Source organism: Hippopotamus amphibius, chromosome 8 (assembly GCF_030028045.1).
Source record: "Hippopotamus amphibius kiboko isolate mHipAmp2 chromosome 8, mHipAmp2.hap2, whole genome shotgun sequence".
NCBI classification, from domain to species: Eukaryota; Metazoa; Chordata; class Mammalia; order Artiodactyla; family Hippopotamidae; genus Hippopotamus; species Hippopotamus amphibius.
Window position 1 is genome coordinate 34,957,305 of NC_080193.1, and position 24,753 is coordinate 34,982,057.

General features: G+C 45.1%; 1 protein-coding gene across 2 annotated transcripts in view; it reads right to left on the minus strand.

The window, feature by feature from the left end:
* SCTR (secretin receptor) overlaps positions 1-24,753 on the minus strand; it is a 72,275-nt gene that overhangs the window by 12,817 nt on the left and 34,705 nt on the right. The window contains exons 4-7 of one of the 2 annotated variants that reach the window (XM_057745831.1): positions 20,662-20,765; positions 10,005-10,102; positions 8,668-8,797; positions 6,507-6,627 (exon numbers count right to left, since the gene is read on the minus strand). In XM_057745831.1, the coding sequence (XP_057601814.1) occupies positions 6,507-6,627; positions 8,668-8,797; positions 10,005-10,102; positions 20,662-20,765 (453 nt within the window). Of the gene's footprint in view, positions 1-6,506; positions 6,661-8,667; positions 8,798-10,004; positions 10,103-20,661; positions 20,766-24,753 lie in introns of both variants that reach the window. The other variant, XM_057745830.1, reaches the window with a different exon arrangement.

Here is a 24,753-nt window from a genome sequence, read left to right on the forward strand (position 1 = left end):
GTGCAAGAGAGCAGATGTGGAAGATGTAGCATGAATAAAAGAATGTAAAATATGCTATTAACAATTTTAAAAATTATACATTGAAATAATATTTGGGTTATATTGGGTTAAATAAAATATACTATTGAAATTAATTTCACTAATTAGTGAAAGTAGTTTCTTTTCACTGTTTACTGTGGATACTAGAAAATTTTAAGTTATATAAAATATAACTCATATTCAATTTCTAATGGACATGCCTGTCATCTGCTGACTGGTAAGAGCCCCAGCCTGCTTAGTTTTCAGACCTCTAGCATCCGGGATTCTAACCTTGCTCCAGCCCTCCAAACCCTACCCCAGGCAGGAGATGAAAGGATTCTTCCCTGGAGAAACCAAATAGCCCCAGACAAAGGACCTATAGATAGTGGCCCCTCAACACAGCAGCCACTTCCAGCCCAGTCTCCCTTGAGAGACATGTCCCACCCCCAAAACCTCCCCCACACAGACGGCCTTCAGTCAATACTGAGGTGACTCACTCTTAAATATGCACAGTCAAGGTCACAGACATCTGAGGAAAGCTGATTACATAAAAGACAAGGACCAAAACAACCAGAGAAAAGGAACTCAGAGGAAACAGACCATACAGGCTGTAGGGAGAGTATGAACAAAACAATTCTAAGGAATATCATCAGCAAGATTAGAAGGCAGATTACCTCTCCAGACAACAAACAGGATGCCGAAAATAGGGAACATCAGAGAATAAGGAAGAGGGCCTGGAAACTGAATATATGGTGGTCAAGATTTTAAAAATTCCATAGATGGGCTGGAAAATAAACACCAGGAATTGCCCAGAAAGCAGAACACAAAGTGTGGCATGAAAAGTAAGAGGAAAAAATAAGAAAATTAGAAAGAGAGGATAAAAACCAGAGGGCAGGAAATGATCAAAGGGACAGTGTAAGAACACTGTCCGAGAAATGAAGGATGTGAGCTTCCAGATGAAAGGACAGCCACCTACCATCAAAAAGGATGAAAACAGACTTGCATGGGGATGATCCCTATGATATTTCAAAATGCAGGGGACAGAGAAAAGATTCTGCAGCTTACACAGAGAGGTGAGAAAAAAGGCTTGGGAAACAATGACATGGCATGTCCCATAACACTAGATGCCAAAACAGAAGGCCTTCAAAATTCTGGGGAAAAATAATTTTCACCCTAATTTTTATGCCCAGCAAACTACAAATTAGATGTGAAAGTTGAACAAAGATATGTTTAGATATGCAATGCAAAAAAATGTACCTTCCATGCACTCTTTGTTGGACAGACACTGGAGGATGTACTCCAACACAACCGGACGGTAAATCAAAGAGAGGGAGACAAGAAGTCAAGGAAGAGGATTCGTGGAGGAAAATGAAGGAAATCTTAGCATGAAGGTTAAGGGAGTTGAGCAAGTCTAGAGTATGACCAGCCCAAACAGAGCAGGAGGGCAGAAGGCTCTTCTAGAAAGAACATGGGTGGGTATATTAAGTTAAATAGCATCCCCCCAAAGGTTCATATCCTTAGAATCTTAGGATGTGACCTTATCTGGAAATAGGGTCTTTTCAGCTGTTATTAGTTAAGATGAGGTCGTACTTATAAGGACCTTAATCCAATATGACTGCCATCCTTTTAAGAAGGCCATGAGATACACACACAGAGGAGACATAGAGGGAAGAAGACCATACAAAGATGAAGACAGAAACTGGAGTGAGGCTCCTACAAGACAAACAAGGCCAAGGATTGCCGGCAACCACCAGAAACTAGGGGAGAGGCAGAGAGCACACTGTCCCTCAGTGCCCGCAAAAGAAATCAGCCCTGCCAAAATCTGACTTTGAACTTCTAGCCTCCAGAACTGGGAGAGAATAAATTTCTGTTGTTTTAAGCCAAGTGGCAACTCGTTACAGTAGCCCTAGGACACTAACACAGCAGGAATAAGCCAAACAAATAGGAACTAATAGATTTCACATCATTGCACTTGATGATGGGGAAACTAGCACTGGAGGGTTTTCCAGTTGTGTCAAGGATTTGGGAGAATTAATGTCAGCAACATAAAATGAGTCAATAAAAAATGACTCCATAAGTTTGGGATTAACATATACACACTACTATATATAAAGTAGATAATCAACAAGGACCTACTATATAACACAGGGAACTATACTCAGTACTCTCTAACAACCCATATGGGAAAAGAATCTGAAAAAGAGTGGACATATGTATATACATAACTGATCCACTTTGCTGTACACCTGAAACTAACACAACTTTGTAAATCAACTATACTCCAAAATAAAATAAAAATTAAATTTAAAAAATGACTCCATAAAATATAAAAAATTAAATACTGGAAGTAAAACCATTGTACACCAGTTGGCTTGGCAGTAAACAATATTTACATAAACATAATGATGTATACACTGAATATGATTTAGCCCCAAACTGTGAAAAACTCTAACGGGAGGATGGAGGTGACAGATGAAGAATTTTATATCTTTCCCTTCCTTCACAAGGAGTCAATGAATAATGCCTCAGATGGACAAATCAAGAAATAGTAGAGGACTTTCCTGGTGGTACAGTGGTTAAGAATCCACCTGCCAATGCAGGGGACACAGGTTCAATCCCTGGTCTGGGAAGATCTCACATGCCGAGGAGCAACTAAGCCCACGTGCCACAAATACTGAAGCCTGCGCGCCTACAGCCCATGCTTCACGACAAGAGAAGCCACCCCAATGAGAAGCCCGAGAACCGCAACGAAGAGTAGCCTCCATGCGCCACCAGAGACGGCCCCCACGCAGCAGCGAAGACCCAATGCAGCAAATAAATAAATAAACAAATAAATAATTTAAAAAATGGTAGAATACTGTTTAGAAACATGAGGTAAATACTAGCAACAGCTAGAGAGTTGAAGCGTGTTACCTCTGGGAGGCAGAAGTGGGAGCCTTTTCAGAAGACTGCTTTTTTAATTTTTTTCATTTTAGACTTATAGTTCTATATAATTCTTTTAAAGTGCATGTATGACTTTGATTAAAAAAAATTCTCTGCCTCAATTCCAGGTACTTTAGGCAAACATGGATTCTGAGGGCCACCCGTTTATTATTCTTACATCTTTATCAGCGAATTGGTGGAAAAGTTTGAAAAACTGATAATGGCTTCAGTCGTGGTTCTCGGTGTGGTCCCTGGAACAGCGGTACCAGCATCCCCTGGGACCTGGTTAGAAATGCAGAGTCTCAGGCTCCACCCCTGGCCCACTGGACTGAGGCTGTGGGGCGGGGCCCAGGCAGCCAGGCGGTTCCCATGCAGCTCCAGCTAGAGCACCACCAGTCTGAGTGCCCTCAATGAGTGGAAGCTCGACACATCTCCTATGAAAGCCAGAGGTTATCACCCTTTTCTGGGCACAGACTGACACCCCAGCCACACTGAAAAAGTAAAAGCTTTTAACAGTTTTTAAAAACTATTAAAAACTTATGCCTTTTAAATATTAAAAGCTTGTGCCTTCTGACTCAGGGATCCCAATTCCAAGATGCTCTATTGCACATGGAATAAGTTTTGCCCAGGAAAGTATTCCTCGCTGTGTTATAGTGAAAAATGAGAAGCAACCTAAACATCCAAAAAATAGGTATTTGGTTATATACAACCACAGAGTGGTTAAAAATGTTTATTGAAGATTCGGAAGAATACAGAGCATGCTTCTCTGTTCATGGAAAGAGGCAAGATTCAAAATTCTACATACAGCATGACTGCAACCATGTGGGAAAAACTGGGAGTATAAAAAAGCCTGGAAGAAACCCCAGAAAATGTTCAATAGATGGGACTACAGTAATTTTTTTCAACTCAAAAAAAAATTTTTTTTGCAAAGTTTTATGGGGACCATGTACTCATTTAAGCAACCTATCTCTGGGGAAGGGGGGAATGAGTACAAATTGAGGCAGGGGCCACTGCTTTTGCAAGAGAAAAGCTTTTCAGAGATGGAGAGCTTTAGACTTTCCTGAGCCCCTTCATGTTCCCTTGGGGTTATGCAGGCAGAGAGGCCCGGAGAGAATGAACCGCTGCTGTTTAATGTGCTACTCTATCTCCAGGGCCTGGGATATAGTAGATGCTCAATAAATATTCGAGGAAGAGGGACTTCCCTGGTGGTCCAGTGGCTAAGGCTCTGAGCTCCAAATGCAGGAGGCCCAGGTTCGATCCCTGGTCAAGGAACTAGATCCCACATGCCGTAACTAAATGATCCAGCATGCTGCAACTAAATCCTGCATGCTGCAACAAAGATCCCCATGTCGCAACTAAGACCCAGTGCAGCCAAATAAATATTTAAATAAATACTTTTAAAATAATTTTATTTATTTATTGGTTGTGTTGGGTCTCCATTGCTGCACGTGCGCTTTTTCTAGTTGTGGCGAGCATGGGCTTCTCACTGTGGTGGCTTCTCTTGTTGCGGAGCACGGGCTCTAAGTGCTCAGGCTTCAGTAGTTGTGTCACGTGGCCTCAGTAGTTGCAGAGCATGGGTTTAGTTGCTCCTCAGCATGTGGGATCTTCCCAGACCAGGGATTGAACCCATGTCCCCTGCACTGACAGGCGGATTCTTAACCACTGTGCCACCAGGGAAGTCTCTTAAATAAATATTTTTTAAAATATCTGAGGAAGAAAAGAAGGCTCTCATTATCTCATTTAAACCTCCTAAAAACTTGTGATGGAGATATTAGCACAATGCAATTTTGTCTCCTTGCTAGACTACAAACCCCTGGATTGATGGAACCATTTTGTTTTTGTTTTTGTAATCTGCATAAGCTCTTCTGAGCACAAAGAGGTGCTCAAAGTTGAATAAATTATGATCCTGATATTATAGATGATGAAACTGTCCATGTTCATACAGGGAAATCCTGGCAATTCTGGGAGTCAAGGTTCAGTGAGTTGGCTCCACACTGGGGGCGTCTGGGGCAGAGTTGGCTGCATAAGGCAAGTCCCTTGTCCCAGGCTCTCTGGGACTACTGGTCTTTGTGGAAATCCAGATCTGCAGAGCTCTACAGCTCCCACTGGTCGAGGATCATGTACTAATCAGGCTGCCAAAGTTCAGAAGCAGGCGGGCTCAGTGAATTCTGCCAGTTCAGGCAACTTCCCTGATGGTCTGATGAGGAGATACAGCCCTTGCACATAAGGACTTAGACAAGCAGAAAAGACAGTGGAGGGCATTCCTGGCAGGGGCACTTCTTAATTAAAGGCACCAAGAAGAAAGTAAAGGAAGCTCATGGCTGGTACACATGACTACCCTGTAAGCCTGTTAGTCACTCGCAGAAACCTGACTCTGCCTAGAACCCAGTGGGTAACTTCCATATGTTTATCAAGTGAACAATTAATGGATGGATGGATGGATGGATGGGTGGCAGATAGACAGATGGATGGATGTGTGACTGGAAGGATGGATAGATGGATGTTTGTTTATGGCAGAATAAGAGTCAAGGGGCTTTTCAAACTGACAGGCTTTGGTTTGAATTCTGGTTCTACCCTTGTCTACAGGGCGGGATGAGCATGTTATGTCATGTCTCTGAGCCAAGGTTCCTCTGAGAGGCCCCTTGAGGTTGTTGTGATGATTAAATAATGCATGTAAAGGTGCTGAGCACAATGCCTGGCATACAGTAGGTGCTCAAGAAATCAGAATTGTTATCAACTTCACTGACCAGAAAGGAAAGGGGGAAGAGAAGCAAGTGGCCTGCAGTTGGCTGTCTTACTACCACTTCCCCTCCTTCCTGGAAACTGAAATCCTGAATTTCCTTTGGGAAGCTATGTGGTTTGAGTAGCTTAAGCCAATCAGTGTATTCCATTCCCTCAGGCCTCTGTGACTGGTTCAAGGATGTGTATGACACTTAAGCTGGTCCAATCAGAGTGAACCTCAGAGCTTTTGCTGCGAATGCTGGGACACAGCCTCTCTCTTTCATCAGATGTAACAGTGAAGCCAGGAAGAAGCCCAGAAGCTACTGGCAGTTACACTGGAAGCCTAATGATAATGCTGATGTTACAGAAGGCAAAGTAGAAAAACAAAAACAAATGTTGTTGAGCTGCTGGATTCAGCCCCACCGGAAGCTGGTGATCCCTGGACTTGTCAGTTATACGAACCAATTAATTTCTTTGATGTTTAAAGCCTGTCTAAGCCAGGGTCTCTGATAGCTACAGTCTAAAGCACCCTAACTGATCCAGAAGGAAGCAGGAATGAGGACATGATGAGGAATGATGGAACGACTGAGGAAGATTGAGGCAACAAGTGTTGGGGGTATCAAACTGTAAAAGGCTTTGAATGCCAGAAATTGAGGCTAGGTTTTAGCTATTATTTCCCATTTGACAGACAAATAAACTGAGGTCAGAGGGTTAAACATCAAGCAACTTATCTAAGATCACATAAATTCACTAACTTAACTAAGCGTAGAGCTGAAAGTGGAACCCATACCCTCAGTGCCCTTTCCCACATACCACACAGCCACTGTACCCCTGCGGAAACATACCCCATCCAAGGGCAATAAATCCCTGGAGCCATTTCCTTTCCGAGAAGAAGGAGATGACAAGGAGCGTGTGAAGGTAGAGGCCTTCCACCAGCAGCCAGGAGTAGTTGGCCATGATGCAGTACTGGAAGAAGACCATGACCAGCTTACAGCCCACCTACAAAGAGAGGCAGCTGAGTGCCAGACCAGTGACCCTGGGCTTCCTTCTGGGAGAGGCGGGGTGCGGGAGGGGTCAGCAACCAGGCCATGGAGCAAGCCTCTGGGGCTCACGGCCACCCACTCTGGCCTTCCACTACCAGAAGACCAGGCTCATAGAGCTCGAAAGGCCAGCAGGCTCGGTCAAGATGGCCAACAGGATGTTAGAGCAGCAGGAACAGCATTCAGATTCTGGAACCGGCTGCCAGGTGTCCAATTGTGTCAGATATCACCCAATTCCCAACAGCAAATGAAGCCTGGAGAGGGAAAGGGATTTCTGAACAAAGGTTAATAAAATCCTTTCCAGGTTTAGTTTTCCTGGAACTAGATGAAGAAAGGACGAGCTAACACTGATGAGCGTACACGTGACCCTGCCTGGTGCACTGCGTCTGGACTGAAGACCTCTGAATACCTGATAGGGTGCCACAGTGTTGGCCTGCCTGATGCCATGACTCTTGTGACAGGTGTGTCCCTTGCCAGGATCCCTGGAAGCTATGCCTGCGGGATTGTGGGGCCAAGGCTTCTGTGCCAGCACAGCTCCCATTTCCACCCTGTGAGGGTCTCCTTTCCTTTCACTGCCCTGTCCCCTGAAAAGAGGACAGTTCCAGGGGTGCTTGAGCTACGTGGTGGCCACGTCTACAGAGGAGGGGTACCCAGTGCCGCCTGCTGGCCAGCTGTCATGCCTGCCCTGTGGCTTCCCAGACTCTGACTCCAGGCATGGCCCACAGCTGGCTCGTGAGTCTGCAGTTTAGTAGAACCTGAAAAGGTTCCCTTCTGGGCCCTGTGGGACTTCTCCACTGGTCAGTGATGGGGTGGGGCCTGAATTTGTCTTCTGACTCCCAGGCTGGTACTCTTTCATCCTGGAAATCTCCCTGAGACAAGGGGCCCTGTTTGAGGGACCTCTCAGTTTGAGTTAGAAAACACACACATACACACATGCATGCGGAAAATTATAAGCAAGGCAAACAACATATCTGTAAGCAATTACAGATGTGAGTGGTAGGAAGTGGCAGGCAGGCTGACTACATCATCTTGATTTCCAGGCCCCTTCTCCCTTGCTGGCCTCTGCTAGGAGACTATGATATAAAAAACTCAATCTCCCAGCTTCCTCTGCCGTTAGATGTGGTCACATGACACAGTTCTAGCCAGTGAGATGTACATGTAGTCTCGGGGAGAGCATTCTTTCCCAAGTGAAAAGGCGAAGCCTCCCAAAGAGAAAAAATATTTAACCTTGACTTTTCTCCTTTTTGCCTGCATGTGAGGCATGGGTTGCAGCATCCACGTTGCTAACATAGAGTGTAAAGCATGGGATCAACAACGGAATAGCAGAAAGGGAAAGGGCCATGTCCATCGTGACGCAGAGCCACTGGGCTACCTCTGGGTCACCCATCTGTGGGCCGCTTCTGTGAGGAACACCCCCACCTGTTTAAGCCACTGATGTACAGTTTTCTGTTACTTACAGCAAAAGGGATTCTCAACTGATACACAGAGTGATACTGCAATGAATGAAGACACATCTGAACGTTCAGAAGGAGGAAGAGGGTTAGATTTGACAAAACGATTCTTCCACTGCACAGCTGGGTATGCAGACATACAAGCACATGCTCACCTTTTTCTTTCTATGACCCCAACCCTCTCTAGACTTGGCCATCTGCCTCCATTTGGGACTTGGCAGGAGCAGGGAAAGGAGGGGACTTGCTATGTGTCTAGTTCCCAGAGCGGCTAATCTGCTCCAGGACACTGAGAGTTGAACCGCAGCCCCATGGGCTTCTAGACAAACTGCTTTCATCTGGGTCCCAGACTGTGCACGTGGGGGACAAAGGACTCCCAGAACTGCCCCCCCACCCCCCGCCCCCGCCAGCTCTGTCCCCTTTACTCGAGGCATTAAGTGCAGCCTCAGCAGTGATGGTGGGTGGGGGTGGGGAGCAAGCGGGCCTGGCCACACCACAGGCCATGCAGGCAGTGTTACCCTGTGGGCATCGCAGTGCGCAACATCGTCCGAGAAGAGCACGGCATCCTTGATGAAGTTGGACAGGGCACGCAGGATGAAGGACACAAAGAGGTGCATGTGGATGTAGTTGCGGGTGCAGTGGAGCCTCCTGGAGAGAGAGAATGCAGGACTGGAGGGGCCAGAGCCGGAGGGGCCCAGGGGCTCTGCACCCCCATCCCCACCACCATGTACCAGGGAAACCCAGGCCCTGGACATGACATCTCTCTGAATCTCCCTGTTTGCAGAACCTGAATGAGAACACAGGCGCTCAGGTGCCCAGCCTGCTCTGCCTCATGCTGCAATGGGAAAAAAAAAAAAAATGCTGGGGTTATAAGGGTAAGATTATATTCTGCCCCGACAAACATCTCCAGTTCCCAGAATTGTTTGAAGGGGGTGGGGAAGGGGGCAAGTGGCATAGAAAGTACACAGGCTGTGGGGAGAAATCAGAACCGGGCTCTGCCACTTAGCTACATGGCCTAGAGCAAGCCTTTCACCAACCAGAGCATAGGTTTCCCCCTTGCTGTCTGTTACCTGTTCCCCTCCTTCCGCTTCAGGAACCAGGCCTTCTTATGGGGAACGCATTCCAGCTCTGGGTGAGATGACTCTACCCCCACCCTCATGACAGACCTGACCAATCAGAGCTCCATATTTGGCTGCAGTGATTGGCTTAGGGCTGGGCGCTTGACCCAAGCCGCTGATGAGAATTCCCCCAGGACTTTCATTGCAACTAATGGAGAAGAGGGTCTCTCTGCCCTGGTGTCGCTAAGCTGGTAGAATGTGCCTCTGCAGCTGCTGGTGGCTGTCTGTGCCGCCCCCGCATAAAGCCTGCCTGAGGCCAATGCAGGGCAAAGAAATGGCAGGAGACAGTCCTAGTTGTGCTGATACCTTTGAGCACCTATACCCAGCCACACCTAAAGCCAGATGTCCTGAACTTGTCAACTACATGCATCAGGTCATCTTTGTTTTTCTTAAGGTGTTTTAAGGTGGATTTCTGTTTCTTGCAACCAGGAGTCTGGCTAATATACCTGTAAAATGGGGACGGTACCTATCTCATAGCGTTGTGTGAAAATTAGAAACAATACGTTTAAAGCAACTGGTATAGTAAGTTCTTAGTGATGTTCAGTAAATGTCAAATGAATAAAGAAATGAATGAGGTCACAAAAACTTCAGTGTTTTGCCACAGGTAAGCTTTAGATTAAGAGGGGACAGAGTGGTCCACCCAGACCTTCTTCTCTCTGGTCTGAGCAATTAAGAGAGACCCGAAGTCTGTGCCTGGGGAAGCCTGGGAAGATGGAGAGCTGGCGGTGTGTTCTTACCGAAAGGCACCGAGGATGCTGAGGGCAACCAGGAGCATCACCAGGGAGGAGCTGTAGCCCACGGTGTACATAACCTTCAGCTTCAGCAGGTACTCGTACTGCAGAGAGAGAGGCCTGTGTCAGCCCCACCTGCCCACCCGGCTGAATCTGCCCTTTTTTGCCTTAGAGTGTACCTGATCCAGGCTATTTGAACCCTTTCAACTCTGACCGCTATTCTGTTCATACCCCAAGGACACAAATTCATAGACTCATGACATCCTGGCTTGGGAAAAGACCTTGGGGATCATCCAATGCCAGTTCAAACTTCTACCTCATACACAGGGCCCCTGACCATCACCCTGAATTCAAGCCTTTGCATGAATACCTCCAGGGATGAGGTGCTCACTGCTTTTTGAGGAAGTCACTTGGTATTCAACAGTGCAAAGTATTAGATAATTTTTTCTCAAGTGAATCTAAAATGTATTACTTTTAAATTATACCTACTGGTTCCTTTTCTGCTTCTGGAGTCACTGAAAATAAATTGAATTTGTCTTGTACCTAGAGCCCATCATTATTTTAAAAATAAAATTTTCATTGCTTATAGAAGAGTGACAAAGATTCTACAGAGAGGCCTGTTCTTTCTGAATACAGCCGTTCTGCCCATCTCTCCCCCATTTATGGTCTCAGCATTAAATATTCCTTGTGTCTTTAACCTCTTTCCATAATCCTTCACCATTTTTCTCAATTAATATGCTGCAGTTTGTGAATGTCCTTCTTAAACAAGGCACTCAGATCCAGATAGCTGAAAAGCTCCAAATGTATTCTCTGACCAGGAAAAAGTACAGTGGGAACATCACCTCTGCTCATCTATACACTGCACTCCTATTAATGCAGCCAGGCAGTTATTTACTTGTTCAGCAGCCACTTTACACTAGTGGCTTATCTTTGATTCAAGAAGACCTCAATGGAATGGAATAATGGAATAAGGTGACGTATAGAAATAAATGTAAAGGCCTGTATTTTTTAGGTTCAAAAAAATAAATTGTACAACAGTCTCTAAAAGAATCAAGGAAATAAAAAGCAATAATGCCATACCATTTCTTTTACCAACCAAATTAACAAATACTTAAAAGTACCAATATTCTATGTAGGTAAGGGTATAGTGGGAGTGAAAATTGGTTCAGTCTCTCTGGAAAGTAACATGTATCAAGAACCTCTGAAACATGCAATCCTTCTGACCTCCCTTCTACCTCTAGGAATTAATTCTAAGAATTATCAGAAATATAAAAGCTTATTTATATATAAAGATGTTTATCACAGAACTATTTTTGATGAAAAACACGTAAATGTCCAACAACAGAAGAATAGTTAACTAAATTCTTTTAAATATAAATTACTTTAAGTTTAGGCTACATTAAAATGCTGCTTACCAAGAGTTTTAAAATATGTCAGGACATAACGTAATGTTAAGTGAAAAGACAGAATACAAATTTTACATGTACAGTGTAGTTTCTGCTTTATGTAAAAAAGTGTTAGGTTGAATTGCATGAAACTGCCCTTTTTTATAGATGGAAAAAGACTGAATATTGGCCATCTCATGTGGTTCAATCTCATACATGCATAGAAACAAGATTGTAAGGAGGTATGTTAGATATTATTAGCGGTTAACTCTGGATTATAAATTTGTGGATAGAGTCGTTATTTTCATTTGCATGTTTTTCTGTACTTTTCATTTTTCTTCAGTGGGTAAGTACTATTTTATAACCAGAAGAAAAGGGTAATAAAAAACAAAAAAACACAGTCACAAGAATACTATTGTGGAAACCTGACAGTTGTGCATATGAAAATGTGTGGCCTAGGCTCCATGGTGTTAAAGAAGTGTATACAGAGAGAACACACACAGGCTTCAGAGCCGAGAGACAAGGCTTCCAAGCCCAGAATTGTTACTACTCACGAGCTGTGTGATCTTGGGCAAATTACTTAAGTTTTCTGAGCCTCAGATTCCGCATCTGCCAAATGGGGATAATATCTACCGTGCAGACTTTTTGAAAGAACAAATAGGGTATCAGATAGAGTATTTAGACAATGCCTGGCACTTAGAAAGCACTCAACACATGTAAAATTTCCCCCATTTCCACCCTCTACCACTCCCACCCTCATCCACCATTCAATCTGAGTCAGCAGTCAGATTGCTGTATGAAGTATGAGGTATGAGGTAGCTGCTAGGAAAATTAGGTGTCTTCTCGGTTACATTAATGGAGTGCTGTGGAGCAGCAGGCCACGCTGGAATGTCTGGAGTGTTTAGTCTGGTTCTGGGCATGTTATTTTAAGAGCAGCATTAATAAACTGGAGTGTTTCTGGAGGAAGGTGACTGTGCCATCTGAAGAGTAAATTAAAAACTGGGTACACTACACCCTGAAGGAAACAAACTTACGGAAGAAGAGTATTAAAATGATTGACATGTAGAAAAGTAAGACTTAACTGTGAATGTGGCAGGGTTGGCGGGGGTGGGGGGGGGGGAGTTAGCCGCCATGTGACACTGAGCCTCCCCATTGAGGTGACCGCAATTCCAGAAGCCAGGAGCCACCTCTCAGGAATGAGGGAGGAGCCAAAAGGGCAGTATGTTGCATTGGATTAACGGTTCCTAGACTTTGGGACTTCAAACAGCGGTGAAATGTCAAAAAATCAGAGGACCAATGTGTCAACCTAGGATCCTGCCACATGCAGGATGTGCCCCACAGCTGAGGGCATCAGTCTCACCCTGGGGACGCCTGGTTCTGCAGCCCTGGGTCAGGAGCAGATTGGGTCAGCCTGTGGCAGTGTGAGGAGGTACGGGATGACAAGTGTGGAGGGTCCAGGCTGAGCATCCCATGCTGTCCTGTGGTTGGGTATTGTCTGCTGGGTGACCTACAGGACACCCGGGCCAGCTCTGCCTTTGTCTTTAAGATCTGACCCAAAAAAGTCCCTGTTCCCAGGAAGCCAGACGTGACCTCAGTGCTCTAGCCCTCAAACTCTGCAACTGTGTGCCCCCTGCCCACCCCAGGAGGGCTGCTGTCTGTCCTGAATCAAGCTGCCCATCTCTCTGCTGTCTCGACTGGGCCCCCTTCCCTCTCTACCCTCTACATCAGGGGTGAGCAGACGTTTTCCATAAAGAGACAGACAGTAAACATTTTAGGCTTTGGGTACCATATGGTCTCTTTTGCAACTATTCAATTCTGCCCTTGCAGTGCAAATGGGCGTGGTTGTGTTTCAATAAAACTTTACTTGCAAAAGCAGGTGGTGGGCTGGATTTGGCCCAAGGGCTCTAGTTTGCTAACCTCTGCTCAGGATAAGCAAACTTCATTTTATTTACCCAAGAGGCAGCTTTGCCTGGTCTTTCTGCTAATCTGAGTCCAATGTTGGCACTACTATATGACAAGCCAGGAAGTTGCAAAAAGAAAACCAACAAACACATACTTTCACCATCATTTGATTAAGAGGAAAAAAAAAAAGACATCTAAACATTAAGAAAGGATAAATCAATGTTCAGAATAAAAGACAAAGTTTGTGGGAATTCCCTGGTGGTACAGTGGTTAGGACTCTGCACTCTCACTGCTGAGGGCCTGGGTTCAGTCCCTGGCAGGATAACTAAGATTCCGCAAGCCACACAGCCAAAAATTTCAAAAAAAAAAAAAAGACAAAGTTTGTGCTTATCCATGGACTGGCATTTAGGGACCAGTGAATCACACGGTCTGGAAATCCTTCCACCAATCTTAGGGGTTTTATTATTTTTTTTTTTTATGTGAGCTGAAGACTCAGTAGGTCTTCTTTTTACCATTTTTAGACAATTTTCTGAGTTAAGTCCAGAACTTTGCACTTATCTTTATTAAATCTCTGCTCCTTCTTCTGGCACTTTGCAGTTTCGGCCCAGCCATAAATATCATGGTTAAGTCCCTGGGCTCCATTCTTTCCCAGCTGATTAGTATATGCCAATAGTTCTTATATGTGGTTTTAACAGGTATAACTCACAAAACCAAAAGCTCTTTAGGGTCCTCAATAATTCCTAAGGGTGGGTGCTCCAGCCTGTGGACTATTAATGCTGGGAGAATATTAATAAACCCAAGAGAACAGATGAATCAAGAATACACCAAAAGACACAATAATTTCCACAGAGAATCAGCTGAACACCAGCAAACGACCTCAGACACCAGAAAGGATTGCAAAGATCCCAACATAACTGGGACAAACAACCTCTGAAGTCTGGACTACTATGAGGAAACAAAGAAACACCATGCAGGCAAAGGAGCAGGAAAAAAACCCACAAGACCAAAAAAATGAAGAGGAAATAGGAAAATTGCCTGAAAAAGAATTCAGAGTAAAGATAGTAAAGATGATACAAAATCTCAGTAACAAAATACAGAAAATACAAGAAACAGTTAATAAGGACTCAGAAGAACTAAAGAGCAAACAAACAGTAATGAACAACACAATAACTGAAATTAAAAATACTCTAGATGGTATAAACAGCAGAATAACTGAGGCAGAAGAACGAATAAGTGAGTTGGAAGATAGAATGGGGGAAATAACTGCCACAGAGTAGGAAAGAGAAAAAAGAATACAAAGAATGGAAGATAGTCTCAGAGACCTTGGTGACAATATTAAGTGCACCAACATTTGAATCATAGGGGTCCCAGAAGAAGAAGAGAAAAAGAAAGGGTCTGAGAAAATATTTGAAGAAGTTATAGTGGAAACCTTCCCCAACATGGGAAAGGAAATAATCAAGTGCAAGAAGTGCAGAGAGTCCCATACAGAATAAACCCAAGGAGAAATACACCGAGGCACATATTAATCAAACTAACGAAAATTAAACACACACAAAAAATATTAAAAGCAGCAAGAGAAAAGCAACAAATAACATATAAGGGAAAACCCATAAGGATAACAGCTGATCTTTCTGCACAAACTCTGCAGGCCAGAAGGGAGTGGCAGGAAATACTGAAAGTCCTGAGAGAGAAAAACCTACAGCCAAGAATATTCTACCCAGCAAGAATCTCATTCAGATTCGATGGAGAAATCAAAAGCTTTCCAGACAAGCAAAAGTTAAGAGAATTCAGCACCACCAAACCAGCCTTACAACAATTGCTAAAGGAACTTCTCTAAGTAGGAAACACAAGAGAAGGAAAAGACCTACAAAAAACAAACCCAAAACAATTAAGAAAATGGTAATAGGAACACGCATGTCAATAATCACCTTAAATGTAAATGGATTAAATGCTCCAACCAAAAGACACAGACTGGCTGAATGGATACAAAAACAAGACCCTTCTATATGCTGCCTACAAGAAACCCACTTCAGACCAAGGGATACATATAGACTGAAAGTCAAGGGATGGAAAAAGCTATTCCATGCAAATGGAAGTCAAAAGAAAGCTGGACTAGCAATACTCATATCAGAAAAATTGGACCTTAAAGACTATTACAAGAGACAAGGAAGGAAACTACATAATGATCAAGGGATCCATCCAAGAAAAACGTATAACAATTGTAAATATCTATGAACCCAACATAGGAGCACCTCAACACATAAGGCAAATGCTAACAGCCATAAAAGGGGAAATTGACAGTAACACAATAATAATAGGAGACTTTAACACTCCACTTACATCAATGGACAGATCATCCAAACAGAAAATAAATAAGGACACCCAAGCTTTAAATGACACATTAGACCATCTCGACTTAATTGATATTTATAGGACATTCCATCCAAAAACGACAGAATACACTTTCTTCTCAAGTGCACACAGAACATTTTCCAGGATAGATCACATCTTGGGTCACAAATCAAGCCTCAGTAAATTCAAGAAAAATGAAATCATATCAAGCATCTTCTCTGACCACAATGCCATGAGACTAGATATCAATTACAGGAAAAAAAATGCAAAAAATACAAACACATGGAGGCTAAACAATACGCTATTAAACAACCAAGAAATCACTAAAGAAGTCAAAGAGGAAATCAAAAAATACCTAGAAACAAATGACAATGAAAACACAACAACCCAAAACCTATGGGATGCAGCAAAAGCAGTTCTAAGAGGGGAGTTTATAGCAATACAGTCCTACCTTAAGAAACAAGAACAATATTGAATAAACAACCTAACCTTACACCTAAAACAATTAGAGAAAGAAAAACAAAGAAACCCCAAAGTGAGCATAAGGAAAGGAATCATAAAGATCAGATCAGAAATAAATGAAAAAGAAATGAAGGAAACAATAACAAAGATTAATGAAACTAAAAGCTGGTTCTTTGAGAAGATAAACAAAACTGATAAACCATTAGCCAGACTCATCAGGAAAAAAAAGGGAGAAGATGCAAACCAACAGAATTAGAAATGAAAAAGGAGAAGTAACAACTGACACCATAGAGATACAAAAGATCATGAGAGACTACTACAAGCAACTATATGCCAATAAATTGGATAACCTGGAAGAAATGGATAAATTCTTAGAAAAATACAATCTTCCAAGACTGAACCAGGAAGAAATAGGACATATGAACAGACCAATCACAAGCACTGAAATTGAGACTGTGATTAAAAATCTCCCAACAACCAAAAGCCCAGGGCCAGATGGCTTCACAGGCAAATTCTATCAAACATTTAGAGAAGAGCTAACACCTATCCTTCTCAAACTCTCCCAAAATATAGCAGAAGGAGGAACACTCCCAAACTCATTCTACAAGGCCACCATCACCATGATATCAAAACCAGGCAAAGATGTCACAAAAACAGAAAATTACAGACCAATATCACTGATGAATATAGATGCAAAAATCCTCAACAAAATACTAGCTAACAGAATCCAACAGCCCATTAAAAAAATCATACACCATAATCAAGTGGGGTTTATCCCTGGGATGCAAGGATTCTTCAATATACGCAAATCAATCAATGTGATACATCATATCAACAAATTGAAGGATAAAAACCATATGATCATCTCAATAGATGCAGAAAAAGCTTTTGACAAAATTCAACATCCATTTATGATAAAAACTCTCCAGAAAATGGGCATAGAAGGAAATTACCTCAACATAATAAAAGCCATATATGAGAAACCAAAAGCCAACATCGTTATAAATGGTGAAAAACTGAAAGCATTCCCTCTAAGAACAGGAACAAGACAAGGGTGTCCACTCTCACCATTATTATTCAACATAGTTTTGGAGGTTCTAGCCACAGCAATCAGAGAAGAAAATGAAATAAAAGGAATCCAAATTGGAAAAGAAGAAGTAAAATTGTCACTCTTTGCAGATGACATGATATTATACATAGAAAACTCTAAAGACTCTACCAGAAAACTGCTAGCACTAACCAATGAATTTAGTAAAGTAGCAGGATACAAAATTAATGCGCAGAAATCTCTTGCATTCCTATACACTAACAATGAAAAAGCAGAAAGAGAACTTACGGAAACGCTCCCATTTACCATTACAACAAAAAGAATAAAATACGTAAGAATAAACCTGCCTAAGGAGGCAAAAGACCTGTATGCAGAAAACTATAAGACACTGATGAAAGAAATCAAAGACGATAAAAACAGATGGAGAGACATACCATGTTCTTGGATTGGAAGAATCAACATTGTGAAAATGACTGTACTACCCAAAGCAATTTACAGATTCAACGCAATCCCTATCAAATTACTAATGGCATTTTTCACAGAACTAGAACAAGAAATCTTACGATTTGCATGGAAACGCAAAAGACCGCAAACAGCCAAAGCAATCTTGAGAAGGAAAGATGGAGTTGGTGGAATTAGGCTTCCTGACTTCAAACTATGCTACAAGGCCACAGTGATCAAGACAGTATGGTACTGGCACAAAAACAGAAAGGAAGATCAATGGAACAGAATAGAGAACTCAGAGGTAAACCCACACACATACGGGCACCTTATCTTTTACAAAGGAGGCAAGAATATACAATGGAAAAAAGACAGCCTCTTCAATAAGTCGTGTTGGGAAAACTGGACAGCAACATGTAAAAGAATGAAATTAGAACACTTCCTAACGCCAAACACAAAAATAAACTCAAAGTGGATTAAAGACCTACATGTAAGGCCAGACACTATAAAACTCCTTGAGGAAAACATAGGCAGAACACTCTATGACATCCATCAAAGCAAATTCCTTTTTGACCCACCTCCTAGAATAATGGAAATAAAATCAAGAATAAACAAATGGGACCTCATGAAACTTAAAAGCTTTTGCACAGCGAAAGAAACCATAAACCAGACTAAAAGGCAACCCTCAGAATGGGAGAAAATACTTGCCAACGAAGCAATGGACAAAGGATTAATCTCCAAAATATACAAGCAGCTCATGCAGCTTAATACCAAAAAAGCAAATAACCCAATCCACAAATGGGCGGAAGACCTAAACAGACATTTCTCCAAAGAAGACATACGGATGGCCAACAGACACATGAAACGATGCTCCACATCACTAATCATTAGAGAAACGCAAGTCAAAGCCACAATGAGGTATCACTTCACACCAATCAGAATGGCCATCATCACAAAATCTGGAAACCACAAATGTTGGAGAGGGTGTGGAGAAAAGGGAACTCTCCTGCACTGTTGGTGGGAGTGTGAGTTGGTACAGCCACTATGGAAAACAATTTGGAGGTTCCTTAAAAAACTACAAATAGAACTACCATATGATCCAGTAATCCCACTACTGGGCATATACCCAGAGAAAATCATAATCCAAAAAGAAACATGTACCGTAATGTTTATTGCAGCACTATTTACAATAGCCAGGACATGGAAGCAACCTAAATGCCCATCAACAAATGAAAGGATAAAGAAGATGTGGTATATATATACAATGGAATATTACTCAGCTATAAAAAGGGGTGAAATGGAGCTACATGTAATGAGGTGGATAGACCTAGAGTCTGTCATACAAAGTGAAGTAAGCCAGAAAGAGAAAAACAAATACTGTATGCTAATTCATATATACGGAATCTAAAAAAAAAAAGAAAAAAAAAATTGTACTGATGAACCCAGTGCCAGGACAAGAATAAGGATGCAGATGCAGAGAATGGACTGGAGGACATGGGGTTGGGGGGGTGGCGAGGGGCGAAGGGGAAGCTGGGATGAAGTGAGAGAGTAGCATAGACATATATACACTACCAACTGTAAAATAGATAGCTAGTGGGAAGTTGCTATATAACAAAGGGAGATCAATTCGACGATGGGTGATGCCTTAGAGGGCCAGGAAGGGGAGGGTGGGGGGGAGTCGCGGGAGGGAGGGAATATGGGGATATGTGTATAAATACAGCTGATTCACTTTGGTGTACCTCATAAGCTGATACAAAGGTGTAAAGCAATTATATTCCAATAAAGAGCTTAAAAAAAATAATTCCTAAGGGTGTAAAAGGGTCCAGAGGCCCCAAAGTTGAGAACTACTGGTCCAAGCCAAGCACATGCCCCATCTCTCTGGCAGGGATGGTCTGGAGTGGACAGGCTCAAGTCACACTGGGCCAGTGAGATGTGAGGACAGACTTGCTGGCTGTTTGGGTAAGAAGCTTTCTTGCTGTTAGCAAGAAGAGTCAGGCTGTTCCTCCTCCTGGACAAGCAGGCCTGGGGAGTCTGCGGCTGCAGTCACCAATGGCAGTCATCTGACAACAGGAGGCATGCCAGTCTTAGGATAACCCACCAGGCTAGCCGGAGGAGAGATGGAAAGAACCTGGTCCTGGGTGGCTTTTGGGCACTGTTTCATGAAAGGGTCCTAATGCCCATTCTCTGTGTCCCTAGTAACGTGAGCCACATTAGCTTATGAAGCCAGCTAGAAATTTCTGTCACTTGCAGCCCAAGCATCCTTCTGAACCTCCATCCTGCCACCCATTATATAAACGATCCCTCTTAATCTTATGGACCTTACAACTGTGATACACATAGGCCTCCTGTCTTCATATAGGTCAGTGTCAGAAATGGTAATCTACAGAGGTCAGAGCCCATCCACTGGCCTCCAAGACCTCACGTATTTTTATTAAATTACTCCCCTCAGATCTGAAGGCCTCATGTGTCTTCCCTAATTGGATGATAAGCCCTGGGAGAGAAGAAACTCCATCTTCCACCTCAGGCTCCCACTCAGTCTCCTTCGGGAAAGGCTCTGAACGGAACGGCTCATTCAGGGAGCCCACACCGCCAGTGTCCTCTCTCAAATTAGGTCTGCCCGCCACCAGGCTCTCCTGCCTTGAGCCCGAGGCTCCTCTGAGAAAGACATCTGTGAGCAGGTGCTGCGGCCAGGTGCCCTTCCTGGCACTTCCAAGGGTTCACTCTGTTTCTCTTGGCAAGTCTGTGAGGTCAGGACTATTACTAACCCCATTTCTCTGATGAAGAAACTGAGGCACAGAGAGGTTAGGTCTCCCCACCCCCTCAAAGTCACAGGGCAGGTTCAGACTCACAGCCCAGTCCCAAGCATTTGGCCCCAGGCACTGCTCGTTGGGTTTCACGCCTGCCCAACCCAGTCCCAACGGCAGGTGGCTGAGGCCTCAGGACCATCACCTCCTGGCTGGTGCCCCCCAGGAGTGCAAGGAAGGTGTGGGACTGAGAGGCACAGCCAGGGGTCAGCTTCCCCCGTCCTCCCCCAGCCACCTCTGCCCCGCAGGGAGGGCAATGACAGACGTACCCGCTTCTCGTTGGAGGAGTCATTCACGTTCACCCCACAGGCCAGGTCAGGCCTGGGGAAGGTTTCCGACCAGCCGCCCTGTGTGCAGTTCCGGAACATGGAACCTGTGGGGGCCAAGCATCCTGCAGTGAGCGATGGGGACCAGAAAGAAGGGCAGTCAGAGCTTCCTTCTGTCACCCTGTCCCTTTCTCTGAACCACACAGGCAGCTGTAATTGGCCAAGCTGGCCCCTGAAGGCGTTGTAAGAGTCAGTCAGGAAAAGTGGTGGGAAGGGTATGCAGGCAGATGGCCCTAGAGCGGCAAAGACCGGGATGTGCATGCCTGAGACAGACACGAAGTTCCTGGATACCTCAACCCACAAACTACGCCGGCCCTGAACCAATACCCCTCCCAGCCTCCAGGCACTGCTGCCTCCCCCACAGCCCCCACACCCCACAGTGCTAGGCACCAGGCTCACAACAAGAGACGGGACTGACACATGTCCTAGGCCCCAGGCCCCAAACAGCCAGGCCCAGCAGAACTTCCAGTGTCACCGCGCAATTACATGGGTGCCCCCCGGGGAACCTTCAAGCTGGGAGGCACAGCAGTGTCTCCTGTGATAAGAAAAGCTGGATGCAGTGCTTAAGAACAGCAGGTTAGGGACTTCCTAGGTGGCGCAGTGGTTAAGAATCCTGCCAGTGCAGGGGACACGGGTTCAATCCCTGTTCCAGGAAGATCCCACATGCCACGGAGCAACCAAGCCCATGCGCTACAACTATTGAGCCTGCGCTCTAGAGCCAGTGAACCACAACTATTGAGCCCGTTTGCCGCAACTACTGAAGCCCATGCGCCTAGAGCCTGTGCTCCACAACAAGAGAAGCCACAGCAATGAGGAGCCCGTGCACCACAATGAAGAGTAGCCCCCGATCCCCGCAACTAGAGAAAGCCCGTGTGCAGCAACGAAGACCCAACACAGTCAATAAATAAATAAATAAATTTAAAAAAAAAGAAGAGTAGGTTATACACCTCGAACTAAACAATGCTGATCTCACACTAATGACTGTGTGTTTACTCAATTAAAAAATTTCGTGCTCTACTATAACAATACACGGTTATTGCTGTGTGCCAGGCATTGTTCTAAGCATGTGATAGGTATTAATTCATTTAATCCTAACAAGACTATGAGGTCAGCACTGTTACTTTTATAGAAAAATGTATTGTAACATGTAAATAGTACACCCATTTTACAGCTGGGGAAACTGAGGCACACAGTGATTAAATAACTTGCTCAAGATCACACCACAGTAAATGGGGGACCTGGGATTTGAACCCTGGGGCTCAGGACTATACTTTTAGCTGCAGGCTTTTGTACAATCCCCTTACTCCTGCTCTTCCTGCTCCCAGGCCCTGCGGCCATCTAATGGGTGGGTCCCCCAGAGAATCGCCTGGTTGGTGAGGACCCAGCCATGCCCATAACGAACTTATCTCGGGCTCCTGGCCCTATTCCTGCACTAATAAGTTATATTTTATAACTAACTTCAGGCCCTGCTCCCCAACATCTGAAAACCAGCAGAGCTAAAACCTTCCAGGCAGCCACCCCTACAGATGGAATGATTAGTCCTTTAACCACGATGCGTGTTTCTCTGCATTATAAATCACAAGATCACTGCAGCGCCCCGCCCCCATTCCGTGGTTCACCACCCCACACCTCCAGCACTAGGCTGCAGCCTGCACCCCTTCATGGAGGTGACAATCGCTCCCCTGGCAGAGGACCACAAGTTCCTGGGGGCTCCTAGGGCGTTCCCAGAGTCCTTGCTCGTCAAACATCTGCAGGCTTGCTGGCTAGCTAGAAAAGCAAATGAGGGGGCGAGGGTGAAGGGCCAGCTCTAAGCGTGTCTACAAGAGAAGAGGGAAGAGCTTGCCCACGAGGAGATTTTAGAGCAGGAGCCCCAAGACTGGGGTAGAGAAGCTGCTAGCCAAGAAGGAAGTGTGGGAAAGCCATCCAGGGAGCTTCACTACTTGCACTGAGAGGACCAGCTGCATCCTCCACTCTGGGCTGCCGAGGGGGCCAAGTTTTGCCCCCCAGGTCTGGCTGCTGTGGAGGCTGCAGGGGTACAGGAGGTGACCCCAGCCCTGTACACCAGAGCCCTGCTGCTCCTTTTGCTCTAATCAGTATCCTGTCCAGGGCCCCGTAGCCACTTCAGCTGGGTGGGCCTGGAATGTTCCTCTCTGACAGGCCCCGAGGGTCTGGGCTACTGGGTCTCAGGGTTTAGGATCAAACAGGTTCCACTGAGCTGGAGAAATATGGTGGGCATTTCTAGAACCAGCCACTATGGTAACATACTGAGTCTGATCTCATCCTCACGGCGCCCCGCTGAGGGAGGTGCTGCTGGCCTATCTCACAGACGAGAAAATCAAGGCCCAGAACTGGACATGGCTGTCACTACCGCCCTCCAGCCTGGAGAAGGCCCTCTCCCTGAGGTCCCTGGGACAGCTCTAGCAGGAGACCATGGCCTTTGGGCTCTAGGTGTGCCAGGTCTACGACAGCTCATGAGACCTGGAGCACAGGTTTAGAACCAGCCAGATCTGAGTTTGAAACCCAGCACTGGCTCTTGGTTGCCGTGTGCCCTTAGATGCATCACTTCTCTGTGCCAAATGGAAATAATCAGCCACGCTGCAGGACAGGGCAGGAAACAGGACCACACACAGACATCACCCAGGCTGCTGCCAGACACAGAGTAGGAGCCACAGGGCTACTTCCCTTCTGCTTTTGACCTTTCTAAAACAGACCAGGAATGGTGGGGCTTGGAGCCTTGGAATTTAGATGGGTGGAAGGTTTCTGTAATTAAATCAAGCAAGCTAGGTTGTCAGAGGAAAGAATGGTGGTCAAATGTAGGCTGGTTGGATGAGAAGCTGAATTAAAAGCACACAAACTCCCTGGAATCCAGAAGCGGTTATCAGACAACGTGTCCCTGAGGCGGGGTTGCCTGGCTAGGGGCCTCTCTTCAAGGACCCCGCAGGACTCCAAAGATGATGCTGCATACGATACAGGCTAGGTGTATCAAATCAGAGCAGCGACCAAGGCAGAGCCCTCTGCTGAGACGGCTCTTAAAACAGCAGAGGAGACAAGGGCTGGGCTCCCTCTGGAGTCCCTTCCTCCCACCCACTTTCCCTGGGTTTAATTCCTAATAGGTAAGGGGTTCTGACTCAGGTTCAGGTCACCACAAAAGTACAGTCAGCACTTTTGTGCACATATATAAGTACAGTCTGGGAAAGAGCCAGGCCAAAGCTTTTATTTGATTCTCAAAATTCTCCAGGGCCCTAGTCAGGTTAGGAATCTCTGCTGCTATAAGGCTCCCATCCCCACCAAGACAGAAGGGAAAGAAAGCTAAGGCCTGACCCACCTGGGAAGAATGTTTTTTAACAAGAAACTCTGGAAGACCAGAGCCCTTTTAAGAATCAAAGGAATGTATTCCAGGCCCTGGAACAGACAGACAAATGTCTGGGGAAGAATCCAGCCTGCAGTTTCCCCAGTCACACAGACACTCATTCCATCTGGGCCCATGTAGTTGGTGCCCTGAGAAAGAATGAATTTATTCTATTTTTTTTTTTCTTCTTTCAAAAGGAAGGGTCTGAAGCACCAGTTTGTCCTCACTGGACTCTCCTTCCTTGCTTGGGGTGGGTAGCCCTGGAACCCTTGGAACACCATTGAGAAGCCTTCCTTCAGACCCCAGACCAAGGCGGGTCCGTGGGGAGGGAAGAGATAGTGAGAGGATGGTTCTGGGTGAGTAACTGAATCTGGACTGATCCTGACCTACGCTCCTAGGCTGGCCGATGCCCTGGGCCTGCAGCTAGGTATGAGGACAGTGGGCCCCAGATGATCCCCCACCCACCCCTGTCCCCTAACCACACCCCGGATTCCCTGCATCGCACCCGAGGGGCCGCGCCTCCCTGCAAAAGTGCAGGCAGGCTGGCCCTGCAGCCTCACACCGACACCATGTGGCGGAGAGAAGAACTGCAGCCCCCTCTCTCCACCTCCTGGCTCTGAACCAGAGGCCAACCGCTAAACCACTCTTGGACCCTGTTATTTTTACTCTTTAACTGGGTCAAGTGA